Raw genomic sequence first — 22,811 nt, forward strand, 5'->3', positions numbered from 1 at the left:
TAAATGTTAACTTCACAGCCCTGGCATAATTTCAGGAGAATGCACATATGAAAGCTGGAAGACAAAAAGAAATTTATATAATTTGATGCTGCAACTTCTAATTTTCTTCTTGACTAGAGCTACACCTCAAGTCTGGACCCAAAACTTAAGTTTCCCTAAGAAACTTTCTCATTCATATGAACTATTTCAATATTTTATTTCCTTTATCCTGTAACTGGAATAGCTGCTTAAGTGAAGTTTTGGGGCTTGGGATTACTTTCAAATAAAGAGTTAATCAATCTGAAGTTATTCCCATAAAAACAATAAGCAGAAAGTTCTAAAAATACCAGTTAATGTTATAATTTAATAGGCCATTTATAGTCATCCAAACATTTTACTCAATACTGTTATGTACAAAATCCACTAAAATAAAAAAACAAATTTAAATGTTATCTTTCAGATGTAAAAGTGCAATTAACACAGGCAGAGTTTTTGCAAGAATATTACATTTCTATTAAATTCACTGCCTACATAAGAGCCTAACAGGTATATTGCCTACACTAAAGTGAATGAGGATTTTTTTAAAATTAACTTTGAATAAGCCTGGTAGTTGTTAAATAAAGGTTTTCTGCCACAATCATAGCACATACACCCAAAAATGCATTGCACAATTGTTTCCATAATTTTCAGTTTTACTGACTTTAGAAATTAAAGTAGAGCAACAGAAAGATTCATTAAGTTCCAAGAGTAATTGACACCTTAAAACCTTGTAATGAGTGTGCACAAAACAGCCATCCTGAATGGCTTTCCCTGGAATCCTGATAGCTTTCCAAAGATGTTATTTACCCCGAATCAACGTTCTGCCTTTACAGTACCAAATGGATTTACTGGAACAAGATTTACATTTATCTTTCATGCATTACTTATTCATAATTTGGAAAGAAACGGCAAGCCTTCATACATGTCAGCCTTTAATTTTAACCAGTCCTGAAACCTCTGCAAAGCTGATTTTTCTTGTGTTAATATTCTTGCAGCTTTTCTCAGTTTTTCTTCATTTCGTTCTAAATAACGAATTCCATCTGTCTGCAGCTGATTGAGTTTCTCTTTACGGCTTTCATCCAGAGGAATGTCTTCATTCATAAGAGGGTTAAATCTGAAATAACTATCTGGAGGTAACAGTGCATCCAGCATGGTGTGGACTTCTGTATGGAAAACAAATGAAGAAAAGAGTTCAATTCACATGAGAGAGTCAAACAGTCCTGCAAGTGATCTGAACAAAAACTGCTCTGGAATGACACAGTAAGAGTAAATATGTGCTGCTTTGCTGAGTAAACATTTTTCTACCACTGCCTCATCGAAACCCCTTTCTCATTAGAAGACTTGTAAATGACCTTGTAGCTCTGTTTACTCTGGAAAAGATTCATCGTTTATTCCAAGACAACTTCACTGGTATGACAACTAAGTAAGCTTTGTAGCTATCTAGATTTTTAATTACATTCCATTCCTTAACAAGTAAGAGCCTATCGTGAAGAGCAGGAATGTAACTTCCATATTCCCATTTCAGGATACCTGTGATTTGTTACACTTAGTACTAACAGAAGTAGGTATTATGAAAACAACAGGTATGTTCTTCTGCAATCTCAAAGTAAAAATATGTAGGACTAAAGCTTTATTTTGTTTACAACTATTAACAACTTTTTTAATATATTACTACATATTCAAGGCTTGAATTTAACATGCATTTAATTTAAAATATTCAAGTTAAATTATACTACTTCAGTTAAAAAGTAAAATAAAAAACTATGTAATGCATTTATATATTCTTTTTTTATAACCTGTTTCTTTCTCCCTTTAGATCTTTTTGTTGGCTCACTTAAAATTCCATTTCTATCACTTCCTTCAGCATTCATTCTATCTTCTTTGTATTCTTAACGTGTTCCTCCATTCTTTTAAACATTTATTGTCATATAAAAAGTTTGAAGTGAAAAAAATATCAGGTATACGATAAAAGCAAAAGATTCTTGTAAATCTGAAATAATCTTGTCTTGGCCTCTCCTCCTGCAAATTACTCAGCTATGTCTGTTCTTGTCTCACCACATCCAGTCTTTCTTGCCCTATTTAACTCTCCCTTTTTTCCTTTGTAATACAAGTTCCCATTTGCTCAAATCTACTCCCTTCTCTTTCAATTCCTTTTCCTTTGGTCTCCGCAATGAACTTTCCTTTCTTCCTTTTCCCTTCAAATTTCTTGCCTCATTTTTCAGCTGCAATGAAACTTCCTGATACAAAGTGGACAGCACATACTGCTTCCCACAATTCCCACTGCCTTTCCACAGCTCTGCAAAAGCGAAAAGGCAATCCAAGATCTAGTTTTCTCCTACTAGTGACGGTCAGCTGACAGAGACTATACAGCAAGGGATCTAGACCATAAGACCACTTCTTCTTCCCTGGCTTTTTGCAGTATCACTTTCCTTTGTAATGGGAGGGGGAAATTATCTGTGTATCAATATTTCCTGTTTACAAAAATAAAACAGATGTAAACTGCTAGAGACAGAGTTCCAGTGTACTTCTATTTAGGAACAGAATTTATTTTAGAAAACAGATGCTTGGCTCTTCCTGACAGCAATGGAAGTCATCAGCACTGGAAGATACAGTATAGTCCTTGGAAAAGTACAGGTATAAAAGCATATTTTCTGAAGGTGTTGAAAATAAATGCTCTATATTAACAACTAAGCATGTCTACATTATGGGAAAAACAAATAAAATATAAGAAATATTATTTTAAAATTAATTCCTGAATATGCCTTTTATCCTAAAGCTCAAGTAAAAATATTTATCCTAACAGTAATACTGGTACTAAATAGTAATACTGGTACTAAAACCATACATAGTAAGTTACAAAGAGACATGCTTCAATTCAGTTTCATGGGGCTGGTAGAGAAGAAGGACAAAAGTTTGCAGATTGTTCTCTGAATTGGAGCTATACTTCTAAGAACCATAAATAAAATTGAAGACAGTCACAGTACAAGTATATCTTAGGACACCAACCTTCTGTATCAGTTGCACTGTTGATAACATTTGTCAGTTTGGCTTTCAGACTGGTGTGTGTGACATTGGTCTTTACCTCACTTTCATACCGACCAGTGCCCAACGAAATCAGACACTGCAATGGAACATTGGGCCAGAGACACTTGCACTCATGAACTGCCAGCGCAGAAGGATTGTTTAGGAGCAGACCTCCATCCTGTAAATTAACAAGAAATACAAATATTGATACTATACATAACATATGGTCACAAAAGAAACTGCAACTGTAAATTAAACTAGCATAGCCCTAATATACAAAACCAATGAAAACCCGTAAGCATTAATTTCCAAGTTTTGTGAAATTGAACTGAAGCTGTTTGTATGATAAAGCAGCTTCCTAGCTTGGCCTCCCAGGTACTGTCAGAGCAGCTGTTGGGGCTGTGCTCGGTTCTGCTGCATTATATACAAGTGGTATACTGAAACAGCACTGTTCACTGGAATATCTAGAGAAGTTATGACTTCATTTTTGAAGACCTTTTCAGTAAGACAGATACACATATTAACAATTTCTTAATCAAAAATCTGCCTCGTGAAATGCTTATTAGTGATATGACATGGAAATTTTCTGTAACAAAACCCAAATCACTACCTGAAGATTCCAAAACAAATTAAAAAAGAAAAATCACAAGAGCTAAGCTTGGCCAAACCTTACTTTATAAACATAGTCATTACACAGGATGCTACAGCTTTGATTTAAGAGTTGCAAAGTCATTTAGGTTGGAAAGAACTTATTGAGCTCATCTGATCCAACCGCCCTTGCTCGCACAGGGTCAGGTACAGCATGCTGCCCAAGGCCATGTCCAGTTGGGCTTTAACTATCTCCACAAATGGAGACTCCAAAATCCCTATGGGTAACCTGTTCCAGTGTTTGACCACCCTCACAGTAAAATACTTTTCCTGTGTTCAGATGAAATTTCCTGTTTGCATTTACACCATTGTCTCTTCTCCTACCTGTGGGCACTACTGGGAAGACCACAGCTTCCTCATCTTCTTTCCCTCCCACTCTTGATTGGTATACATTTCCTGCCTGGAGTCTTCTCTTCTCTTGGCTGAATAGTCTCAGCTGACTCAGTCTCTCCTCACAGGAGAGTCCCTTAATCATCTCTGTGGCCCTGAACTGGACTACCTCCAATAGACTCATGTCTCTATTGTACTGGGAAACCAGAGACAGGACTGCAGATGTGGCCTCAGCAGTGCAGAGAGGAAGGGCTATCCCCCATGATCACTGGCAGCACTGTTGCTGATGCAGCCCAGGATGCTGTTGGCCCTTTTTATTGCAAGTGGGCATCACTCATGTTGAGCTTGCTGTCCACCAGCACCCCAAGGTCCTTCTCTGCCAAGCTGTTTTACAACTCAGTGTAATGAGGCTATTCCTCTGTATATGCAGGGCTCTGCCTTTCACATTTTTCAACTTCATGAGAATTCTTCAGCCTGTTGAGGTCCCTTTGAGTGGTGGCCCAACCATTCATGTAACAGTCATTCCTCCCATGTTTGTATCATCCACAGAATTCCTGCAGGTATACTCTGTCCAATCATCCAGATCATTAATGAAGACATTAAATAGAATTTGCCCCAGTATGGGTACACCTCTAGTGTCTTGTTTCTAACTTGACTTTGTGACACTGATCCCAGCTTGGGCCTAGTCATTCAGCTAGTTTGTATCCACTTCACTGTCTCTACCTAACCCAACTTTGTCAACTTGTCTCTGGTATTATGGGAGGTAAGTGTCAAAGGCTTCACGAAGTTGAAGCATCCAATGCCTTCTACTTGTCTACCAATTGCAGATGGCTGCCAGGGTTGCTCAATCACGAGTAAACTACTTTATAAATCCATGCTGAGTACTCATGAGCACCTTTTTGTTCATGACTTTAGAAGTCCTTTTCTGGAGGATTTCCTGGAGGATTTCCTCTATCATCTCCCAAGGGATTGGGACTGAAGTCAACAAGCCTGAAGTTCTCCAGAGCTTTCTTCTTACTATTCCTGAAGATATGAATGGTATCTGCTTTCCCAGTAGCCACTACCATTTCAAAATAATCACTTCACAATGGCATCAGCCAGCTCCATCAGCACTCACAGGTGCAGCACATCACACCTTATGAATTTACATATGACCAGGTCATTTAACTGCTCCCTAACATGGCTCTCCTCCCCCCAGTACAAGTCCTCCTTGCACCAGACTTTTACTCTAGCTGCAGGGGCCTGGTATTCCTGAAAGCCATTTTTACTGGTATAGACTGACACAAAGGCAGCATTAAGCATCTTGGACTTTTCCAAATCATTTCTCACAAGCTCTCTTGTCCCAGTCAGTAGCAGGCCCACTTTTTCCCTAGTCTTTTTGCTGTTCACGTACTTTTAGAATCCTTTGTTGTTGCCCTTTATATCCCTCTCCACGCCAGCTTTTGTTTTCCTAGGCCCACCTCTGCAAGACTGGACAGGACATCTATACTTCTGGGTCACTTGTCCCTCCTACACCTTTTGTACACTTCCTTTTTATGTTGAAGTTCAGTTAGGATATCCTTGCTCATCCCTGCCTGCCATCTTTGCTTGATTTCCTGCTTATTGGGGTGGTGGTCCTTTGCTGAATTTGAAGGGAGTGATTGCAGACTACCAGCCAGCTCTCCTAGCTCATCCCCTCTTCTCTTCAAGGTCATAGTCCATGTGATTCTTCCAAGCAGAGCTCTAAAGAGGATGAGGTCTACTTTCCTGAAATGCAGTGCACTAGTCCTGCTTTTTCCCCCTGCTTCCTCCCCTTACGATCCTGACCTCCATCATCTCACAGTCACTATAGCCAAGGCTTTCTTAAACTTTCATAGCCCTGACCAGTTCTTTACTCTTCATAATCACCAGGTCCAGCAAAGCACTTTTCCTTGTTGTCCACCATCAACTAGGACAGCTGCTGTCACCAATGCACTTGAAAGATCTCCTTGGTGGCTTGAGCTCTGCTGTACTGTCCTTTCATCAGGAATCAGGATGATTCAAGGTCCTCTGAGGACCAGCCCTGAGGATATGAGGCTTTTTTAAGTTATCTGAAGATCAGACTTCAGCCAGTACTGCTAGGAACAAATGCTACTCTGGAATTGAGGAGAGACATCTTTCGCTAGCAACATTTCAAAAGTGTAGGTGATGAGGCTGGGATAAAATACTTCAGGAGTAATAAGAATCAGTGTGAATGACAGTAAGCCTGAGAAGCATTCAGATAAAGAGATTTTGATCCACTGAGCCTCAAGAAGTACATTCAGCACTTCCTGGAAGTAAAATGATATTCACTCCAACCAAGAAGTAGATTAATTTGGAATTTGAATTAAACAGAAGTTTGGTTTTTTTTTGGTGGGAGTGCCTTAAAACCAGCAGTTACAAAGGCAAAACTTAAGCTTGAGAACATTACCAATAGCAGAGATGAGGATAGCTGTTTCCATTCAGAATCCATACAAATAAGTAAATATAAAAGAAAGAGAGTATTTACTATAATAGGTATAATGCAAGCACTCCCTATATTCTAAAATTCCCTTTTCTGACACCATATCTGACCATCACATTACTAAAACAATAAGGAAAAGCAACTCTACCCAGGAATAGCTTAGAATAAAAAAGGTTTTAGAGATGAAAAACATTTTATAGAAACTCCTTGTAACTACAGCTGTGCTAGATAAGTAAAACCAGGATTACTGAGCTTAGTTTTTTGAGTTTGCTTTCTTTTAATTAACCTTTCATTTCAACCTACAAAAAGCTCTTTGAACCCTCTCTGGATACCATCCGCCTTGCAGAAACACTAAATACACTGCTAATATGAATGATCTCTTCAGTGCCTATTATCCTTTGCTCATGTTTAGTCTAGAGAACTAAATACAAGGATGTTTTTGTCCTTTATATAATTCCCCATGAATCTTTATCTAAAATCTTAATTATTATTATAGTGCTGCTTAATTATTTCTTTAAATCCTAGATTTAAAACATGCTTACAAAATAATTTCCACTGATACTGTCAATATAATTAAACATGACTGCTACACCATGGGAAAATTAGTGTTATCAGAAGTTTGAGGGTATATTATACTAGAATACTACAATATTTTTGTAATACTGACAAATAAAAGATCAAAGGAACATAAAATATACGTACCAAATGTGTTTGTGATGATAACTAATGACTCTGTGTGATGATTTCCATATTAAAACATTCTCCAATTTAGGTTTATTGTAATGACAGTAAATTCCTAATGATTTGCAGTTTAGACACAACTTCTAGCATTTATACAGATAATAGACACATGTCCGTTTTTGAAAGTTAGAAGCAGCACTAAGAAAGGCAACTGACTTGTTTCTTCTCCTCCAAAGAGATTATGGGTGATAGTAACCACATCCTAATCAATACTTCAAATAATATTACTCTGTTAAAAAAGCAATCTTCATCATACTACTTTTGCTTACAATGATCAACTACTAAAGGAGCAAATAATGCTGTTAGTTAAACTGTACTATTAAGGACTTGGTGAAGGAAATATTGCAGTAATTTATTTACATCTGCAGCTCCAGAAACAATAGAGCTAATTATGCAAAAAAAGCCGAAATTCTTGTGAAAAAGTATTTTCACCATTTTAAAAATTAGTTACGATTTCATTTATGTGCAAAGAAAATATAAACAAGAAAGAATTTTCCATTCTGAAAAGTAAAGAACAGAAACTAATTCTTCTGTTTCTGAATAATTCCTCTAACTTCATAAAACTGGAAAAAAGCCCATCCCAAGATGTCTACTGAACTAGAAATACAGAAATATGAAAGTCAGATCTAAATATTTAAAAATTAATTTTAAGAAATCATGACATATCCTTCTCCATGCTTGCCCTTGAGACACACGAACAGAATTCCCAAATGATTGACTCCACAGTGTTGTACAAAAGATACTGAGATCACAAGAAACTTCACTGATCCTCGTTTTGGAGAACTGCTAAATCTGCTGTCTTAATTTTTTTCTCATTCTGTTGAACTTATTCTATACCTATAAAATACTATATAAATGCATCTAAATTATTTATAACTTACTAATTACAATATTTTATTGTAAGCATTGGGCTTCTAAAATATATTTATAAAAAAACATTAACCAAAATGCAACAAACATAAATACTGAGAGATGGCCAGTAGTATGGAATGTCTCGGTAACTAACAAAAGCTTCCTCATCCATGCTAGATTCCATGAGCTTTCTTGCCACTCTGAACTTCCATGCAATTAAACAACTGGAAGTAAACAAGGCAACTTTATCTGATCTATGGCTACAGAGATGCAACATCAATCCCTGTTTGTCTCAAAACAAAATAAGGATCTTTATACCACATATGATGGTGCAAAAAATCTTGTTGACATAAAGTGATATTTTCACTCATAGTATAAGCTTCAAGCTACAATTCAAATTCTACAAAGCATTGCTAACTTTATGCACAGCCCTAAACCTTTTTGGTTCCTATTAAGTTCAGCAGTTCCTCTTGGACAGATGGAATGTCTTCAACGCATCACTCCTTTCCTCTATACTGTTAGCTATGTCCCTATGGAATGGTACTGCCTGTGTGCACACAGAGTCCATACAAACAGAATATTCAATAAATTACACATTATTGACATGCACTGGGTCTAAAAGCAAAACCAATAGATCAAGGGAAGTGCTTATCCCCTTTTATTCAGTATGCACAAGGCCAGACTAGGGATAGATACTTTGGACACCCAGTTAAAAAACACTGAAGAACTGGAACACATACAGTTAATAAACACTAAGATGGTTTGGGGCCTGAAGCACATAACATACGAGACGAGATGCAGGGAAGTAGGTTTGCTTACCCCGTTGCAAAGAGAAAGCCAAGGAGGAAGCTAATCACAGTGTTCCATTATCTAAAGTAGAAATACCCAGATTCTTTCAAAAAGTACAGAATAAGAGCTGGAGCATCTGTGGAATCTCCATCCTTTGATATTTTCAAAACTAAGCTGAGCAAAGTCCTGAGCAACCCAACCCAGCTTTGAGGTTTAGCCTGTTTTGAACAGGAGGCTGGACAAGATAACCACCTGAGGTTCTCTCCTCCTCCTCTAGTTTTCCTAAGGCTCTACTCTATTTAAAGAAATACTGCATGAATCACAGATGTATGTAATTTTAGCTGTTAAACAAAATTACATCTCAAAATCTATTCTTATTAGAATTTGAATTTTGTCAGTCCAGTCTCAGTCTTGTGGAAAATGCAAAATTTGTAGTGCAAGGAGAGATTCTGGTTGGCCATTTAAGAAAAATGTCTTCACCAGAAAACATAAGAACACACTGAAGAGGGAAGTGGTGGAGTTACCTTCCCTGGAGGTGTTTAGAAGACATTCAGATGTGGTACAAAGGGATGTGATTTAGTGGTGGACTGGGCAGTATTAGGTTAATGGCTGGACTTTGTAGGTTTTTTCTAACATAAATGAGTCTATGATTCACACCTTGCAATCTTTAACAGAAAAGGTAACTTACAGGAACTCTACAAATGACTGAGCTGTTGACCTATATCCACAACAGGTGGAATTGGCCCAAGCTTTGACTTAGAACTCAGTGTTGGGCAAACAGCCAGGGCAGATCCCTTTTTTCTTTCTGTTCTCCTGTTCTTGGATTAACTGGCCTTCCCTACATTTCACCCTCTCCTCTCATTTAGCTAGATCTCAAACCAATTGCAAACTCTCTTTTTCACTTCCCAAACACACATTTGTCATCCCTTCCTTTCTCTGCTGCTACACTCAGTGCAGTGGCAAGTGCCAGACACTGCTTCATCTGCTGAACTTTGCAAAACCATCCTACACTTGAGTTGACTTAATTTGCTGGCAGCACACCAAACACAAAGTGCTGGAGTAGGAATGCTAATGCAAGGAGATACTAGAAAAGGGGGCATAACTCTCCCAATGTCATCAGGCAGGCAAGCAGCAAAAAAAAAGGTTTCTTAAAAATTTCTAAATAAAAAAATAGGTATTTCCAAATAAAAAATAATGGAAGTAATCAAGTAAGTTAATATTAAAATGGAACATAATAATAATACAACTGCAAAATTGCTAGTGATAGCAAAGCAGTGAACTCAGGGACTGGGACATTGTTTCAGTCTTTTGTCAAATGCTTTTCAGGTGGTAAATATGCAGTCATTCTGTTTTATTTAATGTCTTATTCCCAGATGAAGCCAATGAAATTTTTTCACACGGATTTTTTCACAAAAATTCCTTAATATAACAGTATTATTATTAATATAACCATACAAATATGGTTATTAATATAACCATATTTTTAGAGCTTCTGGTAGGTAACAAGGAGTCTAAAGCTGTAGCTAGTATTTTCTATCAGTGTTCTGATAGTTGCAAAATGGTCAGGCAAGACTCCCCCCTGTTACTTGACTTATAGATCTTCAATTATTTAAAGCAGGAAAATAGACCTTTTGTAAACAAATGTTCCAATAAAAACTCTGATGGAGATACCCTGCTTGCACAGTTCTAGAGGTAAAGAAAGGCCTGGTTAAACACTGTGAAACAGATGAGTGCAAATTCTACAATCAGAAGGAAAAGAGACTGGGAAGTCTGCAAGAAAGTATTCCAGAGCACATGGGAGCCTGGTAAGCAAAGGACTTTCTGAAAATCTTGTCCTATTTAAATAATTATGGTGAATGGGCCTGAAGTCACCAGTAATATACTTAAGTCAATACTTTGAAAATAATTATTTGAAATTAAAATACTAAAATTCAAAAATTGTACTTTACTATGGGAGAGCAGTTGTTTCTCACAAGAACATTCTCCACATTCATAGGCTCTCATTGCACTTCCTAATTCTGTCAGACTAAAGTTGAGCCTTGTAACTGTTCTGTATAACACCTTGTGTGTTGCAGTTTCATTTAAATTATCCTAAACTTTGTGAATAAAATAATCTAGCACTGAATGAAGGATATATAGTGTATGAAAGCCAAGTCTGAGATTTGGAAGCTGAGCTTGTTGGCTCCATAGTAACCACTTCACCTCACTGCCTATGCAGACATGCTTTGCATTTTAGTTCACTCTTACAGACTTGCTCTGTTGTTTACTTTCACTGTATTTGTGAAAAAGCAGGGATAGAATTAGTACAAAGCTATCACAGGACAAGACAGGCTAAGACTCTGAGTGGACTTCTGAAAAGTATTTTTTAAATTCTATGCCAAAAGTCAATATAAATATCATAAATATGCAGTTTAAGGATAAATCAGTTGCTGCAAATGAGTTTGAGAAATTGCTGCATAGTAATAAGGGGTTACTTCTTAGAAAAACTAAAATGGCTACTTTAAAAACATTTACTTTATTTCCCAGAAGTAATGGGCAAAATCATTCTGTAAAATCATCTCAATACATTTATGCATGTAGCAGCGAACATCCTCAGAGTAGAAGACAGGAATGAGAAAGGGGAGAATTCTTTCACTACCTAAGGTAGTAAGGTCTATCAATCCAGGTAACGTCAAGATTCACATCCCAGCCTAGTCCTCTCACTGCCCTGGGCACCCAGTGTCATTATGAAAATGTCAGTAATTGTACCCTAAGTTTTAAGGCTTGCTCAGTAAAGCATCACTGGGCTAAAAAGTTATAGTTTTTGACAAGTGCTTTGTGAAAAAGAAATCTATACATTCAGATTTAACTGTACAATAAACTAGCTCCCTATAGCTTCAGCACAAACATAACCTTTTCAATACAAAGATTACATGATTATGTTGTTCTCTTATATATATACAAATATGTTTGAAATATACACAAATTATGGCTTTCCTCTTGGCAGTAATCAGTCAGACTGATCACAGTATTACTGAGGATGAAACTGGTGAAGAGAAGCTCCTAGTAAGACAGGCAATCTTTATTTTCCTTAACAAACTATTTGGCAAGATATAAAAAGTTTTATAAACATGAAACAGGACAGAAGCAGAACTGTTTTCATCTTGCTGACAAGCAATGCATGGTGGCGTCAATATTTCTAACAAATCTCTGTCTAAAACGTACAGTGACCAAGAACAATTAGATTTTGCTTCATTCTAACAGTATGTTCCACTTTGCTGTTTGAGTGAGAAACTTATTTAAATAACTTCAGTCATTTTTTATAAAGCACACAATGACCTACCAGTTGTCTCCTTATACAAATATTTAATCCAATTTATTCGGGAAGATTCACCCTTGCTTTATAATCATGCTAAGTAGCAGACTCCTGGGGTCAACTACATACAATTACAATATATTCTGCACTATGCTGATTCCCAGCAGATGCCCTAATTGGTGACAGATATAAATGCCATCCTCTTACACACCAAATTTCTAACAATTACAGAAAGAACCAATTCCCTTATTTAGGGAGAGCCAGAGTGCTCCTTTAGATTCCTTAAATAAGCACCTTGTGCTCATTATTTTGAAATGCTATCTCAAAATCATGATATATGTTTAAATAAAAAAAATAAAAACTTAAGTTACTAGAAAAATAAACACTTAAGTTACTTGTCATAAAGACTGCAGTGAAAAAGGGATTTCCCTTGAACTGGCATTGGGAAAAATTCTAGAGAAAACATTTACCCAGAATATGAAAATTAAATGCATTGACATTTATATTATTGAATGACACCAATATAAAATTTCCATTACTGCATTATTTTACATAATTTATTTTTTAAAGAAAATATGAAGGTGCATTAGCTGTATCTGTGCTCCTGCCACAGCAGTTACAGAGAGACATTATACTAAGATCACATGACAAAATATAAAAAATAAATTCAATAACATTTAAAAATTTACTGAAAAGCTTCTTTTTCAGTTCAACTGTTTTCCCATACAGTATTTATAACTTTTCCCCTTAAAAACTAGCAACACCACAATACAATTGGCATACACCCAAATGTCATGATCAATGCTTCTGAGAACTGTCAATACTATTGCTCTTAAATGCAAAATATTTGATAATGTATTTTACATTCACTAGAATGAATGCCTGGCTGAGGTCGACTTCTAGGTGATTATCTTGAATTATTAACTCATCCTAGTGAGTCATTAATTCACAGAAAATGACCTGCTGCTCTGAAGACACCACTGAATTTATGGGTTTATGTCAGATACAGAAAATGTATCCTTACAGGGTACTGAGGAAGTTTGCTAAATATTAGTAGACATCATGAAAGGAAGAATGTTTGGCAATAAAATATATTGTCAGATATTTCATTAAAAGCATAAGTTGTGCATGACAGATCTAATTACATTAATTCTGCAGCTAACAACAGCACACATCACAAAAATAGTATGTATTTTAACCATGTTTCCCAAATGATGAATTGGCTGTGATATTACAAGCAAAGATCAGAGTGTGTAACCTAATAAAAACTGGGCCCATGGCTGAACCTACACTGACCCCAGACACAGGCCCAAAACTCAGGGTCTCTTATGATACCTTTGAAGCACAGCTAAGTTAACAGTACAGTTAAAAACCCCAAAACCAAAACAACCAACAAGATCCCCCAACCCATGGGTCTGAATAAAATCCTTCTATATTCAGATAACTCCAGGATACTCAAGTCTAGAAGTTTTGCCCTTGCTGACAACATTCAACTTAGGAAGCATGTAAACACTCTATTTGCTATGGCAGAATATAGTGGACTAAGGAGAAAGCTGCACCAATTACATTAACATGAAACCTCTACAACTGAGCAAGGAATCCCAGATATGGAGATAGCCAAATCTTTGTGAAATGGGACCATGTTAAATTTGCAAAATTTCTAAATTCTTTAAATTTTATTTCCCAAGATAACAATGGAAATATTTAGACTCAATACATTTTTACATCAGTAACTTGATCAATGTATTTGCTATTACATATTGATATTAGTTTTCTTAATTAATTGGTCTACATTTTTAGCTGCTAGCTTATTAAACAACAGTAAAATGTCAGGAACTTCAAAATGCATTGAGAAAAATACAGAAATAGTAGCAGTGACCCACAGGGAATGTAGGTGGCTCATTATTGGATATATCAATTAAAAATGCTATTTAAAACATGTTGGTCATTCATCTGTTCAAAACCATATAACAATCAATGCTGAAAGCTAACTCTACAGTCAACTGTCAAATCTAAATGTATTACAGACTCCACTAATTTCACATTGCAATTTCAAACTGAAATTGGATTTCCAATTATAGCCCTTTATTTATAGAATTATGCAAGCTACCTAAATTTCTTAAGACAATTTTATTCTTTACATGTTGACTCAAACACTACATTTCATTTCACTGCAACTGAAATGTATGTTTGCAGCTAAAGGATTTGATCTTAAAATGGACAAAATGTATGAGATAAAGTGAATTCACTGAAGATAACTGCTATGAAGGATTCAGGATTTGGACATGAACTACCTAGTACCTGTATCCACAGTGGAGGCAGGTGGATGGGGAGTAAGGACTGAAGGAAAAGTTCTGCACTTTCTCAAGTCCCCTAAATTAAGAAGTACATGGCTAAATGACAAAATACAGTTGGTATCAGAATCATCATGAAAAAGCTCTGAGTAGGGAACTATCACACAATGATTTAAACCACCAACATATAAATTGCAAGGCAACATATAAAGGCAAGTGTAATTCTAATCTGTATCTTTCTCTGAAAAAGGAAACACATCATACTGTTAAGGCAACACGGGTTCCAGCCTGACCAAATTAACGCCTCTGAATTTTGTTTCTGATTTAGAAGTGCTAATTTTGACTCCAATATATCATTTAATGTTGTGAAACGTGTCTTGGGTCATGCAAAAACCACACTGAATAGTCCAGTTGCAAGAAAGATTACTCAAAATGCAGCAGGTGCAGCAGAAGACCATTAGGATAAACAAGAGAACAGAGTCTTTCTGAAAAACTGAGACAGACTCACATATTTAGACTAAGAAAATTTAAAAAAAGATGAGTGTCTTTATATAAGCATCAGACACACTAAGCACCAGACCACTATATATATCAAAATCAAGCTTTCCTTGAGGGAAGAGGCAAAAGTTTATCAATAACCACACCACATCCTTGGGCTTTTATTTGCAATGAACATCACAAGGCTATTTTCTTTGGAAATATGGCCCCATTTAAGTCAGTGTTGACAAATACACAACCTAAGAAAATAAAAACTATAAAGAATGGAAAAAATTTTTCTTTGTGATCTAAGAAATAGTGGCTGCAACATCAGAACATGAGTGTAGAACCTAGATTGCCTGTACAGAGCTTACTGAATGGACTCTGTTCACAATCCTCCACTCTATGCAGCCTCCTCTGACCTTACAAGATTTGTTTTATAGCAAATACTAGCTGGTCAGCAGTGTTGCTGAAGATGGACTCAAAAGTCTAAGCAAAAAAATAGTTAAATGATTACAGCTTATAAGAGCAAGGTTTTGTTTCTTCTTTTAAATAAGCCCTCTGAAGACTACATTAGGAAAACAACTCTGAAACAATTGAGATAAAAATTAGAATGCTTCCAAGTTAAATGCCTAAACAACAGACACTCTCAATTTCATTATACTAAACAAATCTGCCAATAATATGTCACTTAGCAAGCCCCTTCAGGGAATCTTACAAGCAGTCTGCTCTGCAAAATACCACTGGTACAGTAACCACAGCAATTTCACAAAGGCTGGTAAACTGCACAGTGCACGTCCACCTTCAGAGCTGTTATCCAAACCTATGGAATCCATAAGGGAGAAAGAAACACAGATACCCATGTAACTTACATGTGCCAGTAAATTCCCTCTTCCTTAAACAGTAAGCAACACTGCCTTGATTGCTGTGGGCAAACGTGCATGGCAAAAAGTAGACAGAGAAACAAAGAAAGAGCTGATTCTATCATTGTGAGAACAAGATACACCTATTAAACTGCAGCCTGCATAAGCTCTGGTGCATACTGATCACCGTGGCATATCCTAAGAATGAAAAGAACTTCAATGTGACCTATATTCTGTGTCTTCTCAGAGCCTGGGAAGCACCCTTGAATCTAATTTTAAAAGCTACCATGTAAAACCAATTAGGGTAGGGTGCACTAAGTAAATCACTTTTGAAGGCCTCTCCTGTAACAAGCTATAAAGATGAATTGGCTTTACAGATTTGTTACCTAAAAAAATAAAAGTTTGAAAAAAACGTAGAAACCATGAATTATCTTTTTCCAATGAAGGTGTGACTTCAAATTTTAGTTATAACTATTGTACTTCATATATTTTTTTATTTTTAGGTTGTATTCTCATCACACATCCTGTTACACCTGCTTTATTAAAACTCCACTAACAGACTAGGTGCCAATTTAACTGCTTTACTATCTGATCTTGTTCAAAGAAAACACAGTTATTGGAGCAATATTATATATCAACATCAGCACTATAATAAATGGAATTCTAATACAACAATGGATTCATGGGAAGCCATCAAGAAAAAGGTGATCAAGTCCTTTGTATTAAATTTGGTGTATTTTATTTGAGAAAAATCTGTGGCTTTGTTGAATTTACCACAATCACACACACAATCCATGCTACCTTTTGAATTAATCCTGTGGGATGAATTAAGTTTGTACGGTAAAAGCTATTAAATGAAGTGTGCATAATGATTTTCTTAAATTCTAAATTGCTCTTTTAATGAATTTAATTAATAATTTCCTCAGCATACTTTATTGTCCACTGAAGTGACATTATTGAGTACCTCAAATGTTTTTCACAGTACAAGAAAAAAAAGGGAAAAAAGGAAAAGAATAGATAAGAAATAACACCCCTCTGATGGAAGTAGAGGGGGAAAAAAGTCACTGGATGTAGCAGGACTGGGGAGAGGTTAAGAGCCTTCAGTACTTCAAAAATACATTTTAAAATAAAGGAACTAACATGTGGCAATACAGCTTCTATAATGTAACATCATGATTTGGTCTCTCTTAACTTGCAGGGTTCCTGGAGAAGCATGTTACAGGGATTAAATCCCTTTGAATGTTAATGTGTTCCTCTTTTGAACCACAGAGAATATTAATCCTACTCCCCTCATCTACCAACAGCTGCACTGTTTTTTCTTACTTGACAGAGCAGAACCAGATAGCATGGCATGATTGACCCGAATGTAATTATTGCTGTTTGCAATAACTGATGGCTTTTTGCAGAAATTTAACAAACTAAGTCATCAGCTCACCTGCAGCACAAAAAAGGTGTTCAGGCACCTAGAAACCTCTTTCTAAAGAATGACATCAGAAAAACTGTAAAACTGATTTATTACCTTATTAAAAAAATAACACACTTTACACTGAGAGTGCCCAGTGCAGGAAATCAAAGTGAAATGTTTCAGTGAAAGGGCATGTGTGTGTACACAAATACACACTCACATGTAACTCTACAATTATGGAAAAGCAAGTCAAAGCCAACAGTTCAGTTCAGCCATGACTCCACCACAGACATCTGGAGTCATATCTAAGAACTTTAAGAATTCATCTCAACCCTATACATAACTCTCATTCAGCTACTTCATCCAGTTTGTGAAAGGACTCTGATTCTAACAGAAGCTAGATAACATAAGACATGAATATGCAGGATGACTATAAAAAATCCACTAAATTTCCATTATCAAAATAAGTATTTTCACATATTTGAAGAGTCTTCAGCCAGATGAACTGCTAGAATGTTTCTGATCCTCATTTAAATGCACAACTGAAAGCTAATATGGAACACGGTCTCTATATAATGCTTAAAGAGTCACAAACTTGAAAGCTAGGAAACAAATATTGTACTTAGCATTCTGAATTTTCACATACATTTTGGATAACTCTGTTCTTGGAATTGTTTAGAAATATCAACACTTCAGAGGGAGGCTAGTAAGAAACTAGCACAGTTAATGTTCAGAAAACAGATTATGATGATTAATGGAAGTTCCCAATCAATGAAAAAATTCTTAAAACACCATCTTTCTGACACTATACTGCAATTTTGAAGCCTTTGGCATAAATTATTATTTACACTTAATGCACACTGTGCTGATGCCCTTTTCAAAAATCACAGTACTATCAAAAACATCTAACAACGTTATGCTTCATTTATTCATGTAGTTCAAAAGCAGTTCAATCTGTTAGGCAGTGTATATACAGAAAAGGGCAAGAATTTCCAAATACACTACATATATACTACTGGCCAAGGAACTTAAAATTACACTTGCAGTGCATTTTCAGAATAAAGAAGCTTAACAAGAATCTACTATTCCCATATTTATTATATGAACTATAAGAACAAAGAGTTACCAATATTAACATATTGGTGAGAAAGCTATTTTAAGAAGGAATAGGGACTGCATTTGGGATTCTATTTATTTTAAAGTATATTAATTTAAAATATATTTATATTTATTTATGTATTTCTTTCAATTCATGTTGACTATTTCAGCAGAGGTAAAACACTTGAATATCTTGCTTTTTCCTATGAGCTACCATTAACTCCCAGGAAAATGAAAGTAGCAGTCTGCTACATGCACAGAGGCTCTTACCCCAGGGTTAAAACAAGGCAATTCAAGGTTGTTTCAGAGTGTGCAGTGGATTTATAATCTCTGCTAGAAAGCTGCATGACGACAGTTATGGAGCATTTGCCATGTAGTAACTTGGTACCTGGACATCCAGCTACCCCCCCACACAAATCAGATAATTATGGAAAAAGAGATGCAGTAAGAAAAGTGCTAAGAAAAATGTAATCTAGGGAAAGAAAAGCATGTCAGACATGAAAGGTGGTTTCTATAAGAACTCAAATATATTTAAATATTCCTGGCTGGGGAGAAGAGATTTTTCAGATTATATGAAAAAGTTTGAATCCAAAAATTTAGCATCTTGTTCTAATACAATAAACTGCTTCAGTACTGAGAACATATTTAGTTCTTTATGGCTGACAAAGGTGAATTACATCCTAAGCAGCAGCTTTCAATAATTATAATACATAAAATAGAGAAGAATGGTGAACTTGGGAAACAGGGTTTTGTAAGATCAGATGGAAGGGCTTTGTCCAAAGACTCTGGAGCAAGGAAAAAAATAAGTAGACTTTATTCCAGTCCTGTGTGTCTGAAAATACTGAATCTGATCTCTATTGACACCAATTATACATTCCCTAGTCCAGTAAACTGGACTTAAAAGTGAAATAGATGAAATAAGTACCAGCCTTACTGCATTTCACACAAGTCTGGTAATTCAGAAACTATTAAGATGAAGAATTGTGTAAAGCACTGTGTAGAAGTTATAAAATCATGTTGTTTATTCAGCTATCCTTCATGTAAAAGCACAGATCAATTTCCAAGTACTTTCAATTCAAGGAAAGAATGGGTGGAAAGGTGAAAGAGAAAGAAAACTTCTTTACATAGATTAACACTGACCCATCCAATCAGTTACAGAGCAGCTTGGAACAGCTCCCAAGGCTAAAGCAGCTCCCTTCCCAGTTTTGCTTGTCCAGATGGAAGATGAACACACTTCAAGATTTCAAGCAGTGCTTTGGCTTGGAATCTGATGTGTTATTCCACTTTTAGTTCTAAAAACCTGTCAAAACTTATTTGCTTATTTCAGATAGTAGTTGATTAAAATGTTTTGAGGCTAACAAGATGCACTGTACCAGGAAGGTTGTGGGGGGCAGTCAAGAGAGGGAGGGAGGGAGGAAGAGTGTCCTAAATGAAAAAGGGAAACAATAAAATGAAAGAAACTTCAGAGTCTCCCTTCCTGAGCCTGAACCTGAGCCCTTCCCCTTCACCTCTTAATTTCTATGCAGCTTTTAGATGGCTGAATTATTTCATCACCTTATAGATGTTGAATCAAAATATGGAAATATGCTGTCTTTATTCAGATAAAATTCTAGCTGTTTGTTTGCTTGTACACATCGTGTTTTTTTACCGCCTCTTAATCTAATGAATTTTTCTCTATTTCATCTTACACTCATTTATCTGTTAGCCTTTAAATTTCAGTACTACTCAAGCCCATTACATTGCTAAGGATATTACACAGTGTTCTAATGGACACCATCAGAAATTCTGTATGTGATCCAGGTACATCTTATTACTCAAAATATGCTACTTGTTTTCCAGCATTTGAGGCTACTGCCATCATATGAATTAATACAACAGAAATGCAACAGATGCTTCCATTAAACTTAAGTGTCAATCCTGTGCTCTCTTTGTTGAAGGTCTCTGGTTCAGTCACCCTTTGTAGTCTTTTCTGCCACAGATCTGCATCAGGTATTTATTAAAATAAATACTAATAGTTTTTAATTAGTATGCATTGCAAGAAGTATTCTTTGAAAACCTGAAGAACTGCAGAATAATACAGGGGCACTGGAGGGCTAAAATCCCATGGTTAAAAAACTACTGAAGAAATTCATTTGCTTTGTTCTTTACTTATCAGGGTCACCAAGAGAGGCTGTAATGTAATAAAACAGCATGCAGTGATGATAGGAGACACTGCTTTATCCTCAAGAGAATTTCTTTTGCAGTTGTCCTCTCGGTTTAATCTTACTTCTGTGGCATCTCTTACTCTTCTTACTAGCCCAGAACTAGGGTAAAGCTGAATAAGCTATCAATGGAAAGAATTAAAAAGTAGACCATAAACTGAATTAGTGCACTAATAAAAACAATGCTGAAGTGTATAATCTGTTTTTTTCACATTTTAGAATACTGTTATATTTTTAAGTTACACCACCTATTTAGTGAAATAATGCTCTGCAACATACCAGTTGCAAGCAGGAAGTCAGAGGCAATTTACAACTCATATAAGGTTTCCTCCTAGGCAGAGAAGAAAGCAATAGCAGAAGAGCTTAGGTTTGTATTGAGAAGACTAAGATTTTTAAGCCTTTCTAGTTCTGTAAGGGCTATAGAAGCTAAAAATATCTTTTCTTACCCCATCTGTCCTAGATTTCCTTTGTACTACCAACTTATTTGCTTAGTTTTCATTCAAAGATTCAGACCATGTTTTTTCTCAGGTGTTGGAAAATTGGAAAATATTTACTCAAGGAGAAGATTTCAACTTACCTGATGAAGATCACTGCCCAAAACATATTCCTGGAAGTAACCTGGTGCAGCAGATGATGCTCTAATTGCTTGCCACAGCTTATATTGACAGCCTCCCATATAATGGGACTTAATGCCAGGAAAATGGTTGTAGTTTCTAAACACAAATGCTTTCAGTGGTGTTCCTCTGTTTACAATGGTGCTTACTGCAGCTACCTAGTAAATGAGGAGGAAAAAATTAGTTATATATGATGATAATAACCATAATATGAGAATGAAAGCTTCCCACCATATGAAATTCAATGTATACATTAATGCACCTTTGGAATCTTACTAGGTTCATTATTTATTTACATTTTTTTAATATCTAGCTAAATTTTAAAAGGGAAAGTAAAACTCAAACAAGAGACCCAAATCCCTAAAGAAAATGCTATTTTAAACCGGCAATTAATTGTTTCCATGGCTATTCTGTTTCTATGAATATCTATGATATTTAAACAAAATGTGGGTGTCAACTATGTGATTTTTAAATACTTTTCCTTTTGAAATAGTGTTTCATTCTCAGAAGTCTGTAGCCAGCAATACAACACTGCCATTAAATATGAATGTCAGAACTGTCAATCAATTTCTTTCTCCAAGAAAATGATTACTTGATATTGCAACTGGAGTTAAAGAATTGTAGTAAGAATCTCTCCTGCACAAGAATCAAAGTCTTTCAAGACTTTTTTTGTAAGGATAATAAAATGTCAGTAACAAAAATCACATATGTTCATCTAAGTGAAAAGCCAAAATGGTATTTCCATCGAAAAAACCCCAACTATGACAACAAAAAGAATATATCTTACATATCTAATCACAAGGAGAAAGTACATGTAGTTATGGATGAGTGTTAGAATGTGCAAGACCTTTAGAGGTGATGCAGCCAGCCTGGCTGGCACTGTCAGAACAACACTCTTCAGCAGCCAAGTGGGTGCTCAATTCTATCTTGTTTACTGTATTACAGAGTAGGGTGTTTTCATGAAACGTTGCTCAACAGCACAGCTGATGCTGTGATATCACTGTATGCATTTTCACTCTTCAGCTACTTAATTTAAATAATTTTATTCACTGTAAATTCATCCTTATAGAAAACAAAAATGTAACTTCTACATTACAATGCAAAAGCAAAACTGCCTGATTCACCCCCCATCATTTGATGCAGGAAGTTTCCTGTTTTTCTCAAAAGGAGGGCTTAGTTCTAAGCACTACCAGAAGCAGTAAGAAAAAAACTTCAGAAAATATAATAGAAAACTTATTAAAAGGATGCTTTCATTTTTGGCAATACCCATATACACTCCATGATGCAGTCTATGTTGCAAAGTGCTCAGCACCTTCTGGAAAAACCCATCTTGTAATGAATTTAGCAGCAGCAGAGCACAGAACTGTGTTTTATTTTGATTTTGCTGTGCCTTGTAAAGAGTGCCGCCACTGACAGAACTATAAAGAGATTAGTGGGAACAGCTAGTTTCAGCTCTATTTATATTCACATTTTATTACTGAAGAACATGGAAGGAAGCCAAAGATCCCAGTTCAAAGATAACTTTCAAGTCAACACAGGATAGCTTCTCTCTCAGAAAGCAACATACCACACCAGCCTTTTCATGTCCTTGTTTTAGACACGGACTAGGAACGCAGTCAGTAAGGCACACGTTTCTATGTTTAGAAAAATGTGAATATCTTCCATTTAACAGTAAAGCATTGAATATAGTGCTATGACACC

General features: G+C 35.9%; 1 protein-coding gene across 3 annotated transcripts in view; it reads right to left on the bottom strand.

The window, feature by feature from the left end:
- Positions 1-323: 323 nt before the first annotated feature.
- PNPLA8 (patatin like phospholipase domain containing 8) overlaps positions 324-22,811 on the bottom strand; it is a 37,038-nt gene continuing 14,550 nt past the window's right edge. For 2 of the 3 annotated variants that reach the window (XM_071423633.1, XM_071423634.1), the window contains exons 8-10: positions 21,074-21,268; positions 3,025-3,220; positions 324-1,181 (exon numbers count right to left, since the gene is read on the bottom strand). In XM_071423633.1, the coding sequence (XP_071279734.1) occupies positions 907-1,181; positions 3,025-3,220; positions 21,074-21,268 (666 nt within the window). In that variant the 3' untranslated portion in view covers positions 324-906. Of the gene's footprint in view, positions 1,182-3,024; positions 3,221-12,697; positions 15,753-21,073; positions 21,269-22,811 lie in introns of those variants that run through there. The other variant, XM_071423635.1, reaches the window with a different exon arrangement.

Source organism: Agelaius tricolor, unplaced genomic scaffold (genome assembly GCF_023055355.1).
Source record: "Agelaius tricolor isolate 1412-34295 unplaced genomic scaffold, bAgeTri1.0.p SCAF_3, whole genome shotgun sequence".
In the NCBI taxonomy this organism is placed as follows: domain Eukaryota; kingdom Metazoa; phylum Chordata; class Aves; order Passeriformes; family Icteridae; genus Agelaius; species Agelaius tricolor.